This window comes from Salvelinus fontinalis, chromosome 1 (assembly GCF_029448725.1).
Source record: "Salvelinus fontinalis isolate EN_2023a chromosome 1, ASM2944872v1, whole genome shotgun sequence".
NCBI classification, from domain to species: Eukaryota; Metazoa; Chordata; class Actinopteri; order Salmoniformes; family Salmonidae; genus Salvelinus; species Salvelinus fontinalis.
Window position 1 is genome coordinate 89,752,181 of NC_074665.1, and position 17,346 is coordinate 89,769,526.

The 17,346-nt window shown below is 44.0% G+C and overlaps 1 protein-coding gene across 1 annotated transcript in view; it reads left to right on the forward strand.

Moving 5' to 3' along the window:
* The first annotated feature begins 1,148 nt into the window (after positions 1-1,148).
* LOC129861361 (serine/threonine-protein kinase WNK4-like) overlaps positions 1,149-17,346 on the forward strand; it is a 70,504-nt gene continuing 54,306 nt past the window's right edge. Inside the window, 5 exon segments of the mRNA XM_055932780.1 lie at positions 1,149-1,339; positions 1,643-1,863; positions 2,126-2,283; positions 12,478-12,566; positions 14,059-14,278. Coding sequence (XP_055788755.1) covers positions 1,149-1,339; positions 1,643-1,863; positions 2,126-2,283; positions 12,478-12,566; positions 14,059-14,278 — 879 coding nt within the window.

Consider the following 17,346-nt stretch of genomic DNA (forward strand, 5'->3'; position numbering starts at 1 on the left):
GTGACCCACCTACCCACTGTGATTATACTGTGACCCACCTACCCACTGTGATTATACTGTGACCCACCTACCCACTGTGATTATACTGTGACCCACCTACCCACTGTGATTATACTGTGACCCACCTACCCACTGTGATTATACTGTGACCCACCTACCCACTGTGATTATACTGTGACCCACCTACCCACTGTGATTATACTGTGACCCACCTACCCACTGTGATTATACTGTGACCCACCTACCCACTGTGATTATACTGTGACCCACCTACCCACTGTGATTATACTGTGACCCACCTACCCACTGTGATTATACTGTGACCCACCTACCCACTGTGATTATACTGACCCACCTACCCACTGTGATTATACTGTGACCCACCTACCCACTGTGATTACCTAGTGACCCACCTACCCACTGTGATTATACTGTGACCCACCTACCCACTGTGATTATACTGTGACCCACCTACCCACTGTGATTATACTGTGACCCACCTACCCACTGTGATTATACTGTGACCCACCTACCCACTGTGATTATACTGTGACCCACCTACCCACTGTGATTATACTGTGACCCACCTACCCACTGTGATTATACTGTGACCCACCTACCCACTGTGATTATACTGTGACCCACCTACCCACTGTGATTATACTGTGACCCACCTACCCACTGTGATTATACTGTGACCCACCTACCCACTGTGATTATACTGTGACCCACCTACCTACTGTGATTATACTGTGTTTGGTTACATTTCTCACAGCTATCGGAAACCTCCTCTCCAAATGTCTAGAAGTCACAGTTCAAGTTTTAAGAAAAATATGATTATGTAACACTGGAATGTGGTTCTCAAGATGGACAACCAACCTGTGGTTTTTCACACAAAAAAACAAATTAGTACAGTAAAATATCTCCGTCAGTGGTTCTGTCTGTTCTCTCCCTGTAGGACACACATTTTCATATTTTTCACATATCTTGATAAGCTTATTCATTCTGTATTGTGTGATAATAAACAATAGTCATAAAGTCAGGCCTGAGGGGTGGGGGGGTGTTCCCTGGCAATATGCTCTGCCCATAGAAAGGGAATTCTAGAATGGTTCTAACTGTGTTGTATGTAATAATTATAGAATATATCTATGTTGTGCTCCGTGCAGACGCGTAAGCTGACCAAGTTAGAGCGGCAGAGGTTCAGTGAGGAGGTGGAGATGCTGAAGGGTCTGCAGCACCCTAACATTGTTCGCTTCTACGACTCCTGGAAGGACAACTCCAAGGTCCTCAAGTGCATCCTGCTGGTAACCGAGCTCATGACCTCAGGCACACTCAAAACGTGAGTTTTCACTTCCTGCCCCAACCTGGCCTCAATCATCGTTGTAGTAGAGGAGACTGTTGTGCCTGTTTTGTCCCATTTATTTTATATCCTCTAAAAATTCCTCCTAACAAATTCATACCATTTCAATATTTTCTATATTATTTTCTATATTTTATCGTGATTATAGAATCTTGATAGAAAACTATTTTTATCCATCCTTGTTTTCTATCTGAACTTCTGACAGTCCTCTCTGGTTTGGAATGTACTGGTCTGGCCTGTACTCTTTTGGTAATGCATCCTGATAACATGTGTTTACTGCAGGTACCTGAAGAGGTTCAAGGAGATGAAGCTGAAGCTGCTGCAGCGTTGGAGTCGGCAGATCCTGAAGGGGCTCCACTTCCTCCATACCCGCACCCCTCCCATTATCCACAGGGACCTCAAGTGTGACAACATCTTCATCACCGGCCCCACCGGCTCCGTCAAGATAGGAGACCTGGGCCTGGCCACACTCAAAAGTGCCTCCTTTGCTAAAAGTGTCATTGGTGAGTGTATAAGAGTTTATTAACTAGCTGCAGTCATCTATTTTTATGGATTAATTTAATGTTTTGGGTTTTTCTAGTTTAGGGCCTTTGAGTGCTCTAACTATATAATTATTATTTGATCACTGTGCCACAGATTACAACCCTATGAGGCATGTCCTGTGAAATCAAATGTCTCTTTCCTAGAGAAGATGTGTGTGTGTGTGTGTACATCTGTGTGTGTGTGTGTGTGTGTGTCTTCTTGTGACTCTCTCCTCTCCTCCAGGTACCCCAGAGTTCATGGCTCCAGAGATGTACGAGGAGAAGTATGATGAAGCTGTGGATGTCTATGCCTTTGGGATGTGTATCCTGGAGATGGCCACCTCAGAGTACCCCTACTCCGAGTGTCAGAACGCAGCACAGATCTACCGCAAAGTCACCAGCGTGAGTGGAAATATATATGCCATTAGGCAGACCCTTTTATCCAAAGCAACTTTGGCATATTCTCTCCGAAAAAGGATTCCAAAAGGGTTCTTCAGGTGTCCCCATAGGAGAACCCTTTTTGGTTCCAGGTAGAACCAATCCTTTTTTTCCCTAAGAGTGTACATTTTGGTATGGGTGGCCCCAGGGGGACTCAAACTCAAAACCCTGGTGTTGCAAATGCCGTGCTCTACAATCCTGCAACACAGGACCAAGGTCCTACATAGACTGGGACTCTCCTCTCTCCATGCAGGGTTAGTCAATAACATAATTGTGCACACCTGTTCACTCTCTTCCTCTTGCACCATGGAAGAGAGGAAATAACTATATGAATGTCCTAGATGTCTGGAGGAAGGGAAAAGTCTACACGGGTTTCCTTGGGATGTCACAACTTTGATGTCACCCCATTGAAGTTGATATTTAAAAGGTAAGGTAAGGGTTAGGTAAGGGTTGGGGTTAACGTTAATGTAAGGACGTCCCAAGGATTCTGGATTGCACTAACCCTGGAAGAAGTCTTGATGTTAGACTCCACTCTCCAGATGGAACTGAGGTGGCCATCTCCAGGATACACATCCCTAAGGCCACAGCTGCATCATACTTCTCCTCATACACCAATTTAGGAAAGCACCATTTTTTAAATGTTTTATTTATTTAAAGCTGTGTGCATTACCATGTTGTAGCCTTACCACCATCTCTGTTCTCATCTGCAATTTTGACTCATAATATATGATATTTAACTCAGTGATTCTGAGCTCGTTCTACGCTTATACCTTTCCAAAGATCTGACTGGATGCTCACACTCAACATCAGCTTTATTAGAAGATTCCATTTCCTACAGACTATGATTACATGGTGCTAGTTACCAGGGAGACAGATGGCATGATGCTGGTTACCAGGGAGACAGATGACATGGTGCTGGTTACCAGGGAGACAGATTACATGGTGCTGGTTACCAGGGAGACAGATGACATGGTGCTGGTTGCTAGGGAGACAGATGACATGGTGCTGGTTACCATGGTGAGAGAGAGATTACCTTTTCAGAGCAGCTCATAATAAAGACATTTCTAATTGACTCTGATTCCAACATATTATCAGTAATTTAATAGCAGATGAAACATACAATAGTACTTAAAGACCTCTCCCTTCCACCAGAGAGATGCAGCTCAGGGTGCTGTCAGAAAGCAGTCACACCCCTTTACTTTTTCTACATTTTGTTCTGTTACAGCCTGAATTTAAAATGGATTAAATTGAGATGTTGTGTCACTGATCTATACATAATAATAAAATATTAAAAATAAATAGGACATGAAAAGCTGTAATGTCTTGAGTCAATAAGTATTCAACCCCTTTGTTAAGGGATGCCTAAATACGTTCAGGATTAAACATGTGCTTAACAAATCACATAAGTTGCATTCTGTGTTCAATAATAGTGTTCAACATGATTTTTTTCGGAGATGACTACCCCATCTCTGTACCCCACACATACAGATAATTATAAGGTCTCTCAATCGAGTTGTGAATTTCAAGCACAGATTCAACCACAAAGACCAGGGATGTTTTTCAATGCCTCGTAAAGAAGGGCACTGATTGGTAGATGTGAGCATGGTGAAGCTATTTATTAAGCTTTAAAACAGTTAGAGCTCAAAGGTTGTGATTTTAAAAAACTGAGGATGGATCAACAACATTATAGTTACTCCACAAAACTCTGTCATTAAGGCTAGTAAAAAGAAGGAAGCCTGTACAGAATAAAAATATTCCAAAACATGCATCCTGTTTAAGGCACTATACTGCAAAAAATGAACTCTTTGTCCTGAATACAAAGTGTTTTGTTTGGGGCAAATCCAACACATCACTGAGTACCACTCTTCATATTTTCAAGCATGGCGGTAACTGCACCATATTATGGGTATGCTTGTCATCGGCAAGGACTAGAGAGTTTATGATAAGAAATGGAATACAGCTAAGCACAGGCAAAATCCCAATGAAAAACCTGGTTCAGTCTTCTTTCCAACATTTGAGTCATTTAGCAGACGCTCTTTTCAGAGCGACTACAGTTAGTGCATTCATTTTAAGATAGCTAGGTTGGACAACCACATATCACAGTAAGTACAATTTTCCTCAATAAAGTAGCTATCATCAAAGTCAGAGCTAGAAAGGGGTGGAAGTATTAGTTCACCACAGGCATTAATTCTCCTTGTTTCTGGGTGGGAGGGGGACATGCTGTGGGATTATTGAATATACTCTGAAGATGTAGGGTTTCAGATGTTTTCAGAAGAAGATGGGCAGGGACTCTGCTGTCCTAGCTTCTGGGGGAAGTTGGTTCCACCATTGAGGTGCCAGGACAGAGAAAAGCTTGGACTGTGCTGAGCGGGAGCTGCCCTCCCTTAGGGGTGGGAGGGCCAAGAGACCAGAGGTGGCTCGGGTTGGGGTGTAGGGTTTGAGCATAGCTTTTAGGTAGGGAGGGGTAGTGTCTCGTGCTGCTTTGTAGTCAAGTACCAGGGTCTTGTAGTGGATGCAAGCTTCGACTGGAAGCCAGTGGATTGTGTGCGGAGGAGCGGGGTGACATGGGAGAACTTGGGAAGGCTGAACACCAGGTGGGCTGCAGCATTCTGGATAAGTTTTAGGGGTTTGATGCCAAAAGCGGGGAGGCCAGCCAACAGCGAGTTGCAGTAGTCCAGAAGGAAGATGGATTAGGACCAACACAGCTTCGTGTGAGGTAGGGTCGTACTCTACTGATGTTGTAGAGCATAAACCTGCAGGAGCGAGTCACAGCTTTGATGTTTGCAGAGAATGACAGGGTGTTGTCCAGGGTCACGTAAAGGTTCTTTGCGCTTTGGAAGGGGGACACTGGAGTTGTCAACTGTGAGTTGTCAAATGATGTCTTTGAGCAGGTAGTCCTTTCCCGGTAGGAAGAGCAGCTCCGTCTTGTTGAGGTTGAGCTGGTGGACCGACATCCAAGCTCAGATATCTGCCAGAGACGCAGAGATGCATGTCGCCACCTGGGTGTCAGGGATGGAAGTAGTTGAGTGTCATCTGCAAAGCAAAGATAGGAGAGATCATGTAAGGATATGACGGAGCCAAGTGACTTTGTGTATAGACAGTAGAGGAGAGGGCCAAGAACTGAGCCCTGGGGGACACCAGTTATGAGAATACATGAACAGCACATATCCTCTTATGGTCAATATGAAAGTTCTGCGAGAGATAGTGATAGAGTTTGTCAGAGACAGCACGCTCAAGTGTTTTGGAAAGAAAATAAAGAGGGAATACTGGTCTTTAGTTTAATATCAGAGGAGTAGAGAGTTGGTTTCTTGAGAAGGGGAGTGATTCGGGCCATTTTGAAGTCAGGGGGGCGCAGCCAGTGGTCAGGGATGTGTTGATGAGGGAAGTGAGGAATGGGAGAAGGTCTCCAGGGATGGTCTGGAGAAGGGAGGAGGGAATGGGGTCAAGCAGGAAGGTTGTCGGGCGGCCAGACCTCGTCGCACGATTTGATCTGGAGAGAGAGGGGAGAGAATGTGGTCAAGTTATAGGGTAGTTCTGTGTGAGTGGGACCAGTGGACTCAATAGGCTGAGTGAATGAGGAGTGGATGTCCTCAACCTTCTTTTCAAAGTGGTTCACAAAGTCTTCCGGAGCGAGGGACGGGGTGGAGGATTTAGGAGGGAGGAGAAGGTGGAAAAGAGTTTCCTAGGGTTAGAGTCAGAAGCTTGAAATGTAGAGTGATAGAAAGTGGCTTTGGCAGTAGATACAGAGGAAGAGAAGGTAGAGAGGAGGGAGTGGAAAGATAATAGGTCCTTCAGAAGTTTAGTTTTACTCCATTTTCACTCAGCTGCCAGCAACCTTGTTCTGTAAGCTCGCAATGAGTCACTCAGCCAAGGAGCAGGAGGGGAGGGCCGAGCTGGCCGAGAGGAAAGGGGTTAGTGCGAGTCCTAGGATGTGGAAAGAGAGGAGAGTAGTGTTCAAGAGGCAGAATCAGGATACAGGAGGGAGAAGGATTTAGCAGAAGGGAAAGAGTAGTGGGAGAGAGAAACAAGATTGTGATGGTGCATGCCCATCTGAGTGGTTAGGGTTGGAGAAAAGGGAGACAGAAAAGCAAACAAAGTAGTGATCAGAGACCTGGAGGGGTTGTAGTGAGATTAGTAGGCAAACAGCCTCTAGTAAAGATGCCTGCCTTGTGAGTGGGAAGGGACTGGGAAAGGGTAAGGTCAAGAGAGGCAAGGAGGGGAAAGAGAGAGTTGGAAATAAATTAATTGAAGGCAAGCATCGGGAGGGTGAAGTCGTCAAGTACGTATAGCAGTGAGCCATTATCAGGAAATTAGCTTATCAAGGTTCAAGCTCATTGAGGAACTCTAAGGGAACCTAGTGGGCAATATATGACAACAATGTTAAGCTTGTCCCAGTTTAATCCCAGTTTAAGTCACCTAACAGCACAAGCTCTGAAGATAGATGGGGGGCAATCAATTCACATATGGTGTCCAGGGCACAGCTGGGGGCAGAAGGTGGTCTATAGCAAGCGGCAACGGTGAGAGACTTGTTTCTGGAAAGGTGGATTTTTTAAAGTAGAAAGCTCAAATTGTTTGGGCACAGACCTGGATAGTAAGACAGAACTCTGCAGGCTATCTCTGCAGTAGATTGCAACTCCGCCCCCTTTGGCAGTTCTGTCTTGTCGGAAAATGTTATAGTTAGGGATGGAAATTTCAGGGTTTTTGGTGACCTTCCTTAGCCAGGATCAGACATGGCTAGGACATCCGGGTTGGTAGAGTGTGCTAAAGCAGTGAATAAAACAAACTTCTAATGTTAACATGCATGAAACCAAGGCTTTTACAGTTACAGAAGTCAACAAATGAGAGCGCCTGGGGAATGGGAGTGGAGCTAGGCACTGCAGGGCCTGGATTAACCTCTACATCACCAGAGTAACAGAGTAGGAGTAGGATAAGGGTACGGCTAAAGGCTATAAGAACTATTCGTCTTGAACGTTCAGAACAGATAGTAAAAGGAGCAGGTTCCTTGGCACGGTAGAATAGATTCAAGGAATAATGTACAGTACAGACAAAGGTATGATAGGATGTGAATACAGTGGAGGTAAACCTATGCTTTGAGTGATGCTGAGAGAGATATTGTCTCTAGAAACATAATTTAAACCAGGTGAGGTCACTGCACGTGTGGGAGGTGGAACTAAAGGGTTAGCTAAGGCTTGTTGAGCAGGGCTAGAGGCTATACAGTGAAATAAGGCAATAATCACTAACCAAAACAGCAATGGACAAGGCATATTGACATTAGGGAGAAGCATGTGTAGCTGAGTGATCATAGGGGTCCAGTGAGTTGCTCGGCGGGCTGGAGACACGGCGATTCAGACAGCTAGCGGGCCAGGGATGGCAAGCTAGCAGAAGGGCCTTAGAGGGACGTCGCGATGGAAGAAGTCTGTTGTAGCCCCCGCATGCTGTTATGTCGACAGTCCAGTCGTGATGGATCAGCAGTGTGGTAAAAGGGTCCAGGCCAATTGTCAAAATAGGTATAGTGACCAAAGAGTTTGTCCGATGGGCCTCTTCAGCTAACAGTCCGATATGCTCTAGACAGCTAGCCGGCAGCGGCTAGCAGGCTAGCAGATGGGCTTTCAGGGGACGTTGCAACGGAGGAGCCAGTTGAAAACCCCCTCGGGTAGATTACGTCGGTAGTCCAGTCATGATGGATTGGCGGGGCTCCGCGTCGGCAGTAAAAGGGGTCCAGGCAAATTGGCAAAATAGGTATTGTAGCCCAAGGAGTGGCTGATAGACCTCTTCGGCTAGCCGGGAGATGGCCCTAGCAAAGGCTAGCTCCAGGCTAATTGGTTCTTGCTTCGGGACAAAGATGTTAGCCAGGAGTGGCCACTCGGATAGCAGCTAGCTAGCTGCGATGATCCGGAAGACAAGGTCCAGAGCTTGCAGTAGTAAACCTGAGATATGGAGAAAAATACGTCCGATTTGATCTGGTTTGAGTCGCGCCGTGGCAAAATAGGTATTGTAGCCCAAGGAGTGGCTGACTGGCAAGAGTTGTCCGGGCTGAAGGTTAGCTGATGACCGCTAGTAGCTAGTTAGCTGGCTAGCTTCTGTTGGGGGTTCCGGTTCAAAAGAAAGAAAGAAAGTAGCAGATCCATACCACATTGGGTGAGGCAGATTGCTGGAGAGTATGTTGAGGTAAAGAAAAATATATTTTTTAAATATATGCGAAGAAAAAAGCTATAAAAGATATATACACGGGACAAGACAAAGACGTCTGACTGCTACGTCATCTTGAAATAAGTAATTTACATAAGTAATCAGACCGTTTGCTATGATACTCAAAATTGAGCTCCGGTACACCTTGTTTCCATTGATCATCCTTGAGATGTTTCTAGAAATTGATTGGAGTCCACCTGTGGTAAATGATTGGACATGATTTGGAAAGGCACACACCTATCTATATAAGGTCCCACAGTTGACAGTGCATGTCAGAGCAAAACCCAAGCCATGACGTCGAAGGAATTGTCCGTAGAGCTCCGAGACATAATTGTGTTGAGGTACAGATCTGGGAAAGTGTACCAAAACATTTATGCAGCATTGAATTGGGGGAGAAGGGTCTTGGTCAGGGAGGTGACCAAGAACCCGATGGTCACTCTGACAGAGCTCCAGAGTTCCTCTGTGGAGATGGGAGAACCATCCAGAAGGCCAACCATCTCTGCAGCACTCTCCAATCAGGCCTTTATTGTAGAGTGGACAGATGAAAGCCACTCCTCAGTAAAAGGCACATGACAGCCCGCTTGGACTCTCAGACAATGAGAAACAAGATGCTCTGGTCTGATAAAACGAAGACCGAATGCTTTGGCCTGAATGCCAAGCGTCACGCCTGGAGGAAACCTGGCACCATCCCTACGGTTTAGCATGGTGGTGGCAGCATCATGCTGTGGGGATGTTTTTCAGCAGCAGGGACTCAGAGACTAGTCAGGATTGAGAGAAAGATGAGTGGAGCAAAGTACAGAAAGACCCTTGATGAAAACCTGCTCCAGAGTGCTCAGGACCTCAGACTGGGGCGAAGGTTCACCTTCCAACAGGACAACAACCCTAAGCACACAGCCAAGACAATGCAGGAGCGGCTTGTCCTTGAGTGGCCCAGCCAGAGCCCGGACCTGAACCCGATCGAACATCTCTGGAGAGACCTGAAAATAGCTGTGCAGTGACACTCCTCATCCAACCTGACAGAGCTTGCGAGGATCTGCAGAGAAGAATGAGAGAAACTCCCCAAATGCAGGTGTGCCAAGCTTGTATTGTCATACCCAAGAAGACTCGAGGCTGTAATCGCTGCCAAAGGTGCTTCAAGAAAGTGCTGAGTAAAGTGTCTGAAAACATATGTAAATATAGTAACAGTTTCAATTTTAATACACTTGCAAACATTTCTAAAAAACAGTTTTTGCTTTGTCAGTATGGGGTATTGTGTGTAGATTGATGAGGGATAAAAAAAAAATCCATTTTAGAATAAGACTGTAACGTTACAAAATGTAGAAAAAGTCAAGTTGTCTGAATACTTTCCGAATGCACTGTATCACCTGAGGGTGCCATTTTGGCCGCATCCTGTTTCTTAAAACATTCATTCAAAGTAAGTAACTCGCTGAAATTGCAAACTTTTCCCTGACAGAGGCGTTTACCGCTCACAGTGTAAGGACCGACGCCGGGGATAAGAGGCAGGCACGGGGAGTTGAACATTTAATGAGGAACAGACAGGTAACAGGACAGGAACAGCTTCAGCACACGGGTTAACAAGGACATATGACAATCATTGAAGAAGCAGGAAACAGAGCGGGGAACCAGACAGATATAGGGAAGGTAATGACAGAGGTGATTGAGTCCAATAATCGCTGATGCGTGTGACAGGGGGAAGGCAGGTGTGTGTAATGATGATGGCAAGAGTGCGCAATGCTGGGGAGCCTGGCGCCCTCGAGTGCCAGGGGGGAAGAGCGGGAGCAGGCGTAAAACAGAGAGGGAGTCAGTAATGAAGGGACCCTCCACATTGAGAGCTGTGTTCTTGGGCTTTGGGCTTGAGCATACAGGGTGGTGACGCCACAGTGGGTGGGTTTGGGCAGGTGATGGTACAATGATGTGTTTTGAAAATGACGTCTGCCTTCTGCACAAACGTCGTCTCTCTCTCTCTTTCTAAGTGCAGGTTACTGTAGGCGTCGCTGACCGGTCGCCACTCACCATCCATAAAGTCAATGTTCCATAAACAACTTAAAGGACCTACTCAGGGGAGTCTGGGGCAATTACTTGGCAGATTACCACTGCTAGTCTGAACACGTTTTTTAATATAATGTCACGTTTTAACATAATAAACTGTTCAATTCACAAGCAGAGATATTATGTTCACTGTGCAAGTATAGAGTGCATTATAACAGAGTCAGATCGAAAGATAATACTCAATTGGTTTGCTTGCTTGTTCCATTGTTAAATAGATAAGCCATAGGGTTAGGGCCAATTGAAGAGCATTGTCCTTTGTGTTCTTTACTTGTTATCAAGTATTTGGAAGAGTTGAAGGGATGTGGAAAAAGAGTCCTTTACAAATTATAGTGAAATTCAGAGCATTGGCGTTATGTAACACACTGTCACGCTGTTCCAATGTAATAACTGTGTTACAGTAGCTAATGCATTTACACAGAGAACTCATTGACATGTTGTTCCTACTTCAAGGTGTGAAATGAGAATATCACACCCTTAGATACACTCCATTCCTGCCATCCATAGTCTCACTGTTCGATTCTCTGTCTCAGAATAAATAGGTTATCAAGGAAAACATAGGCCGGTGTCTGGCCCTTAGCAAATATTAAACGCAGAAGCCAAACATGACGAGTCAACATTGTTGCACAATTACAACAATGAAAACCAGTTAACCAACCAACCAACCAACTAAATAACCTTTATTTACCAAACAGTTTTATTTTAATGTCTGAATAAACATGGGGTAAGTTCAGGACAGCTGTGATGTTCACGTTAGCTGTTTAAAACATGTGGTGATTTTTTCTGTTCTATTATCAGAGATTGAAACAGTTGCAAACCCATAATGCACTGCTCAAGTTGCACCGGCGTGGGTGATGAGAAAGGTCTGCATTCTTTCTGTAGCCATGCTGTCCTTTAAACGACAACACTAACACGAACAAATAGACAGTCTCTTTGGTCTGTCCTTTAAACGGCAACACTAACACGAACAAATAGACAGTCTCTTTGGTCTGTCCTTTAAACGGCAACACTAACACGAACAAATAGACAGTCTCTTTGGTCTGTCCTTTAAACGGCAACACTAACACGAACAAATAGACAGTCTCTTTGGTCTGTCCTTTAAACGGAAACACTAACACGAACTAATAGACAGTCTCTTTGGTCTGTCCTTTAAACGGCAACACTAACACGAACAAATAGACAGTCTCTTTGGTCTGTCCTTTAAACGGCAACACTAACACGAACAAATAGACAGTCTCTTTGGTCTGTCCTTTAAACGGCAACACTAACACGAACAAATAGACAGTCTCTTTGGTCTGTCCTTTAAACGGCAACACTAACACGAACAAATAGACAGTCTCTTTGGTCTGTCCTTTAAACGGCAACACTAACACGAACAAATAGACAGTCTCTTTGGTCTGTCCTTTAAACGGCAACACTAACATGAACAAATAGACAGTCTCTTTGGTCTGTCCTTTAAACGGCAACACTAACACGAACAAATAGACAGTCTCTTTGGTCTGTCCTTTAAACGGCAACACTAACACGAACAAATAGACAGTCTCTTTGGTCTGTCCTTTAAACGGCAACACTAACACAAACAAATAGACAGTCTCTTTGGTCTGTCCTTTAAACGGCAACACTAACACGAACAAATAGACAGTCTCTTTGGTCTGTCCTTTAAACGGCAACACTAACATGAACAAATAGACAGTCTCTTTGGCCTTTTCTGTTTCCATGGTGATTTAGTCAGACACATCAAATAAGAAAACGTTTCCATCCGATCTTCGTCAGGCCATGGTACCAGAGTTGGGGACATTCCTTTTTTCTTTGTATTCGTACATTTCCCTGTGGTACTACTCTGTTCTCTTAGGTTACCATTGCCTTCCATTTTGAACCAAGCATGTAAATAAGCAATGCTAACCAGAATACTTCTCCTTACAGGGGATGAAGCCAGACAGTTTCTACAAAGTCAAGGTCCCAGAGCTCAAAGAGATCATCGAAGGATGTATCCGGATGGACAAAGATGAAAGGTATTTGGCTTCTCATAATATTCTTACATTACATAAAACATATGAGATATTACACATAGGGTGAAATGAACATTCCAGTGAATGATATATCAAATCCTTTGGCGTTTAATTAAGGTGTCCAATTAAAATGAGTTGATTGAATTGAATAGCTACAGTTGATGTTGGAAGATTACATACACCTTAGCCAAATACATTTAAACTCAGTTTTTCACAATTCCTGACATTTAATCCTAGTAAAAATTCCCTGTCTTAGGTCAGTTGGGATCACCACTTTATTTTAAGAATGTGAAATGTCAGAATAGTAGTAGAGAGAATGATTTATTTCAGCTTTAATTTCTTTCATCACATTTCTAGTGGGTCAGAAGTTTACATACACTAAATTAGTATTTGGTAGCATTGCCTTTAAATTCTTTAACTTGGGTCAAACGTTTCGGGTAGCCTTCCACAAGCTTCCCACCTCTAAGTTGGGTGAATTTTGGCTCATTCATCCTTACAGAGCTGGTGTTACTGAGTCAGGTTTGTTGGCCTCCTTCCTCGCACACACTTCTTCAGTTCTGCCCACACATTTTCTATAGGATTGAGATCAGGGTTTTGTGATGGCCACTCCAATATCTTGACTTTGTTGTCCTTAAGCCATTTTGCCACAACTTTAGAAGTATGCTTGGGGTCAATGTCCATTTGGAAGATCCATTTGCGACCAAGCTTTTAACTTCCTGACTGATGTCTTGAGATGTTGCTTCAATATATCCACATCATTTCCCTTCCTTATGATGCCATTTATTTTGTGAAGTGCTCCTGCAGCAAAGCACCCCTACAACATGATGCTGCCACCCCCGTGCTTCACGATTGGGATGGTGTTCTTCGGCTTGCAAGCCTCCCTTTATCCTCCAAACATAACGATGGTCATTATGGCCAAACAGTTCTATTTTTGTTTCATCAGACCAGAGGACATTTCTCCAAAAAGTATGATCTTTGTCCCCATGTGCAGTTACAAACCATACCATAACCAAACCATAGTCTGGCTTTTTCTATGGCGGTTTTGGAGCAGTGACTTCTTCCTTGCTGAGCAGCCTTTCAGGTTATGTCGATATATGACTCGTTTTACTGTGGATATAGATACTTTTGTACCTGTTTCCTCCAGGATCTTCACCAGGTCCTTTGCTGTTGTTCTGGGATTGATTTGCACTTTTCGCACCAAAGTACGTTCATCTCTAGGAGACAGAACGTGTCTCCTTCCTGAGCGGTATGACGGCTGTGTGGTCCCATGGTGTTTATACTTGCGTACTATTGTTTGTACAGATGTACATGGTACCTTCAGGCATTTGGAAATTGTTTGAAAAATTACTTGTGTCATGCACAAAGTAGATGTCCTAACCAACATGCCAAAACTATAGTTTGTGAACAAGAAATTTGTGGAGTGGTTGAAAAACGAGTTTTAATGACTCCAACCTAAGTGTATGTAAACTTCTGACTATATGATTCCTTACCTCAGGTACACCATCCAGGACCTGCTGGAGCACACATTCTTCCAGGAGAACAACGGCGTCCATGTTGAGTTGGCTGAGGAGGACGACACGGTGAAGTCAGGCCTGAAGCTGTGGCTCCGCATGGACGACACCAAGACACTCCACGGGAAGTACAAGGACAACAACGCCATTGAGTTCCTGTTTGAACTCTACAAGGATGTGCCAGAGGAGGTGGCGCAGGAGATGGTGAGCAGCTCACATTTCAAGTTGCAGGTTTATTTGCCATACTGTATGTAAAATATTACTCAGAGCAGAGCTCTCAGCAGAGATGAAAACAGTAAGAAAGCCATGAAATGGTCAAGTTGAGATTTGTATAAGTTTCGATTGGTATACTGTATCCACTCCCTTTGGTACTACTCATGTGGTAACAACTGTTGCTATAATAGGCTGTGTGAGAGAGACATATGGCCTACCCCTGAGGCTGGGTATCTTTCCATAACACTTGTCTTGACCTTTGCACTTGCCTAGCATCATGTCCTCTTTAATCTTCATGTCCTCTAGTTGTAGCATTAATGATAAGAAGGGTTTCCTGTTGTGGCTCTCAAGCTAAGGACCAGTGGACCCAGCTAGGTGTAATACTATATATATATTATGCAGGTAGGTAGTAGACTCAGCTTACACATTGTTGGAGTGTCATTGTTGCACCAGGTGAAAACACAGCCATTCTTATTTTTAGAGTCAAACAAAATAAGTTATACATACAGTGTCTCTGGATACGTAAGTGTGTATATATATGTATATATATATATATATATACTACCATTCAAAGGTTTGGGGTCACTTAGTAATGTCCTTGTTTTTGAAAGAAAAGCACATTTTTTGTCCATTAAAATAACATCAAATTTATCATAAATACAGTGTAGACATTGTTGTTGTAAATGACTATTGTAGCTGGAAACAGCAGATTTTTAATGGAATATCTACATAGATGTACAGAGGCCCATTATCAGCAACCATCACTCCTGTGTTCCAATGGCACGTGGTGTTAGCTAATCCAAGTTGATCATTTTAAACGGCTAATTGATCATTAGAAAACCCTTTTGCAATTATGTTAGCACAGCTGAAAACTATTGTCCTGATTAAAGAAGCAATAAAACGGGCCTTCTTTAGACTAGTTGGGTATCTGGAGCATCAGCATTTGTGGGTTTGATTATAGGCTCAAAATGTCCAGAAACAAAGCACTTTCTTCTGAAACTCGTCAGTCTATTCTTAATCTGAGAAATGAAGGCTATTCCATGCGAGAAATTGCCAAGAAACTGAAGATCTCGTACAAGCTATGTACTACTCCCTTCACAGAACAGCACAAACTGTCTCTAAAACAAGGACATTTCTAAGTGACCCCAAACTTTTGAACGGTAGTGTATAGATATATAAACTCAGCAATAAAAGAAACGTCCTTACACTGTCAACTGAGTTTTATTTTCAGCAAACTTAACATGTGTAAATATTTGTATGAACATAACAAGATTTAACAACTGAGACATAAACTGAACAAGTTCCACAGACATGTGACAAACATAAATGGAATAATGTGTCCCTGAACAAAGGGGTGGTCAAAATCAAAAGTAATAGTCAGTTTCTGGTGTGCCACCAGCTGCATTAAGTACTGCAGTACATCTCCTCCTCATGGACTGCACCAGATTTGTCAGTTCTTGCTGTGAGATGTTACCCCACTCTTCCACCAAGGCACCTGCAAGTTCCCGGATATTTCTGGGGGGAATGGCCCTAGCCCTCACCCTCCGATCCAACAGGTCCTGACGTGCTCAATGGGATTGAGATCCGGGCTCTTCGCTGGCCATGGCAGAACACTGACATTCCTGTCTTGCAGGAAGTCACGCACAGGATGAGCAGTATGGCTGGTGGCATTGTCATGCTGAAGGATCATGTCAGGATGAGCCTGCAGGAAGGGTACCACATGAGGGAGGAGGATGCCTTCCCTGTAATGCACAGCGCTGAGATTGCCTGCAATGACAACAAGCTGAGTCCGATGATGCTGTGACACACCGCCCCAGACCATGACGGACCCTTCACCTCCAAATCGATCCCGCTCCAGAGTACAGGCCTCGGAGTAACGCTCATTCCTTCGACGATAAACGCGAATCCGGCCATCACCCCTGGTGAGACAAAATCACGACTTGTCAGTGAAGAGCACTTTTTGCCAGCCCTGTCTAGTCCATCAACGGTGGGTTTGTGCCCATAGGCGACGTTGTTACCGGTGATGTCTGGTGAGGACCTGCCTTACAACAGGCTTACAAGTCCTCAGTCCAGCCTCTCTCAGCCTATTGCGGACAGTCTGAGCACTGATGGATGGATTGTGCGTTCCTGGTGTAACTCAGGCAGTTGTTGTTGCCATCCTGTATCTGTCCCGCAGGTGTGATGTTCGGATGTACCGATCCTGTGCAGGTGTTGTTACACGTGGTCTGCCACTGCGAGAACGATCATCTGTCCGTCCTGTCTCGCTGTAGCTCTGTCTTAGGCGTCTCACAATACGGACATTGCAATTTATTGCCCTGGCCACATCTGCAGTCCTCATGCCTCCTTGCAGCATGCCTAAGGCACGCTCATGCAGATGAGCAGGGACTCTGGGCATCTTTCTTTTGGTGTTTTTCAGAGTCAGTAGAAAGGCCTCTTTAGTGTCCTAAGTTTTCATAACTGTGACCTTAATTGTCTAACGTATGTAAGCTGTTAGTGTCTTAACGACTGTTCCACAGGTGCATGTCCATTAATTGTTTATGGTTTATTGAACAAGCATGGGAAACAGTGTTTAAACCCTTTACAATGAAGATCTGGGAAGTTTGGATTTTTACGAATTATCTTTGAAAGACAGGGTCGTGAAAAAGGGACGTTTCTATTTTTGTTGAGTTTATATATTTTACACCATACAGTGGTAATAATCAGTACAGGATGTGTTGAAGAATTAATATTCTATGTAGATTCAGATGATAAAGCTACATTCACCTCATTTAGCAGACTGTCTAATCAAATAAAATTGTATTTGTCACATGCGCCGAATACAACAGGTGTAGAGCTTACAGTGAAATGCTTAGTTATAAGCCCTTAACCAACAATGCTTTAAGATGTTAAAAAATATATACAATTAAGTGTTAAGTAAAAAATAGATAAGTAGAAAATAGAAAATAAACAAATAATTAAACAGCAGCAGTAAAATAACAGTAGCGAGGCTATATACAGGGGGTACCAGTACAGAGTCAATGTGCAGGAGCACCGGTTAGTCGAGGTAATTGAGGTAATAT